Source organism: Triticum aestivum, chromosome 3A (assembly GCF_018294505.1).
Source record: "Triticum aestivum cultivar Chinese Spring chromosome 3A, IWGSC CS RefSeq v2.1, whole genome shotgun sequence".
Taxonomy (NCBI): Eukaryota; Viridiplantae; Streptophyta; class Magnoliopsida; order Poales; family Poaceae; genus Triticum; species Triticum aestivum.
The window spans coordinates 538,899,074-538,901,871 of NC_057800.1; the positions used below are offsets into that span (position 1 = coordinate 538,899,074).

The 2,798-nt window shown below is 48.1% G+C and overlaps 1 protein-coding gene across 1 annotated transcript; it reads right to left on the reverse strand.

Moving 5' to 3' along the window:
* Nucleotides 1-847: 847 nt before the first annotated feature.
* Nucleotides 848-1,470, reverse strand: LOC123058583 (uncharacterized). Its single transcript, XM_044481290.1, has one exon. The coding sequence runs from the start codon at nt 1,316-1,318 to the stop codon at nt 1,079-1,081; it is 240 nt and encodes a 79-aa protein (XP_044337225.1). The 5' UTR covers nt 1,319-1,470; the 3' UTR covers nt 848-1,078.
* Nucleotides 1,471-2,798: the final 1,328 nt, after the last annotated feature.

Sequence of the window (2,798 nt, forward strand, 5' to 3'; positions counted from 1 at the left end):
ACACGACACTATGGGCATAGCTACACGGTAAATAGGATCTATGCCTATAAGCAGCATGCATGATTTCCACTAAACACCGAACTAGCCAAAGAGAGAACGTTTTTTGAGTCTTTTAATTTCATTTATGAGTGTACGATCTTCAATTTTGAAGCTTATGATCTCGTCAAATTTGCGTGTAGTTTAGACATAGGTCATCATATCTGGTTGGGTGCTCCTCACGATCCAATCCTTGTACCTATGCATATTTTTTTGAATCAATAAATTGACGAGATTTCTCAAAAAAAAGTAAGCACCGAATAGCCGGTCGGTGGCACGGCCTAGTAACTTCATACTTTACATATATATTTCAGAAGTATGTTTCTTATTTGACAGATTGTAAAAACTGTTAAAATAAGTTTTGATGTGCCAGAAGAGCACAGCCCCACGGGTTCGCTCGTGCATATGCGATCACGCACGTAGTAACTCTTCAAAATAATTAAGTTTGAATAACAGAAAATTGTTCATCTCATATTTCGACCTCTGTCAGGCCGAATTTAATCTGGATCAGATGGATGATGAGCTCCATCGAACCGACCGATCAGCCTGCACAAGGTGTGGCCGTTTTTCACATGCAACGCAGGCACAGTAACTATGAGGAGAATAACAAACGTAACTATGAAGAGGTCTTTGCGAGGAAAAAGGTCTTGACCAGAATACAGAAATCTCGGTTCAGTTAGATCAGTCACAGCCACGATGAAACTCATAACGTTCAGAGTGCCTGGATGTTTACGGGCACAACGTTGGGTCGATGCAGATTCCGGACACTATTCTTGGGCCGAACAAATTAAGAATTCAACAACAAATCATATAAAGAATAATCAATAAGTAATAGTATTATTTAGAACATACTTTCTCTCTTATACAGGCAAAAGAGAGAGATACCCAGTACGCAACACCATCACTGAATAGATCGCTACTACTAGTAGTCTAACCAACCAACTAAACTGAACGAAACAAACAGACGCGACTCGCCGCAATTCAGATTGCAGGATTCCATCTCTCAATAGGCACCCATGACTGTCCGCAGCGCAGCGACGCCTCAGTGAGCGAGGAAGGCGAGGAGCGAGACGACGGCGGCCACGGCCCACGCCCCGGGCGCGACGGCGCCTGCTGCGCCGACCACCGCCGCCGGCGCGGGCGCCGGGGCGAGCGAGGGGGCGAGGCTGCCCAGGAAGAACTCCTCCTCCCGGTCCACAATCCTCCCCGCCGCCGACGCAACGAGCGCCACGAGCACCACCGCGGCGAGGAGAGCAATGGACTTGGCGGAGACGGCGGCCATTGAGACGAGACGGTGGGAGGATCTGGTCGCAGAGAAAGAGAAGCAAGCAAGCAAGCAAGAAGCAGCAGGCGGATGCTGTGCTTGGTTTCTCAAACTCTGCGCTGGTGAACTTGGATGGATCGTGGGAGATGTTTGTGTGGGGAGAAGCGGAGGTGGTTCGGGGGATTTTATAGCGGGCGGGGGACGAGGGGAAATGTAGCCGTTGGGGGTCGTAGCAGGCGGCGAGACCTTCGAAAAACGTTCGCATCCGGCTGACCGGGCTCGGGGACGGGTGGCCTCTCGTCGTCTTTCGGTGGAGTAGCCGTTAAAAGTTAAAGTTGGTGGTCAGGAGCTAGCCGTTGAGCTGGGACCGTCAGGCGTGCCGGCGGAGGGAATCCTATGGAGGACGGGCATCATGGCGAAGAGTGGTTCTGCTCGAGTGTCTTGCACGGTCACGCGAGAGCGTGGGTTTGATTTTCGAACCCGGTTCCCTCCCTCCACCCCAATGATGGTCAGTGCACAGTGTAATTTAATTTTTTTTTAGTTGAACATCATATTGGTTGTACATATATACTGTACTAGCAAAAAAGTCCATGCAAGGGAAGGAAAAAATCACACCCTAATTAGCATGGCCTAAACCGTGTGGACGACATCGAGGAAGTCCATCCAGGAAAAGCCAAGCCAACCTCTAGGGCGATACCATGCCGAAAAACCGAGCAGATTGGGCTAGCCTCAAGGACGCGTGCGGATTCGCCCGAGGAGAAAATGATGGAGTTACGCCTATGGAGAGGGGCGTGGTGGACGGACGGCGTCGGTCGAGAATGGTGGTGGATGACGGCGTTTACTTGGGAGAGGGGAGTATTGGGAAGACAATTCTTTTTAGAGTAGGAAACGGGAAGAGAGATGTGTGCGTCTGGTTCGGCACTCACCAGAGTGTGTGTGTTATATTCTTTTGAGAGAAAAAAAACACATGTGTTACATAAGTGAAGTGCTTGTGTTTATGTGATGCCGAAATAATATAAAAAATTCGTGTGTTGCAACAGATAAAAAACAAAAAATTGTGATTCCTCATGTAGTTATTGCTCTCCAAGTTTCTTGGTGTCTCTTGGTCAACAATGCGTACCAAGATGGCTATCATCCGCATCATCGTTCTTGGATGTCCCGACATCTGGGCTTCATGGTGCCTCCATCTACTAGCCCACGTCCAGGTCTCGCTTCAAGCCGCCGTTGGAATGCCTTCGTCTCCTTGAATCGCACCTCTCCACAGGTCTTGTGTGCACCATTTTTGAGCTACTTGGGTGTGCACTGCATGACAATAACATACTCATCCTACTTGATGTCAGAATATACCATTTTATTCCTTTCTTTTTGTACTTGTATAGTAGAAATAATAACGAAATTCCTTTGACCAATGTTTTCAAGTTCATCATCTTCTGCCTTGCTTTGTTGCTTGCTCAACCAATAGTACATTCACACACAATAAAGCTGGGACAAACCCTTA

Excerpts from the sequence above, each read along its gene's own strand:
- LOC123058583 (XM_044481290.1), bottom strand. The coding sequence starts at position 1,318 with ATGGCCGCCGTCTCCGCCAAGTCCATTGCTCTCCTCGCCGCGGTGGTG.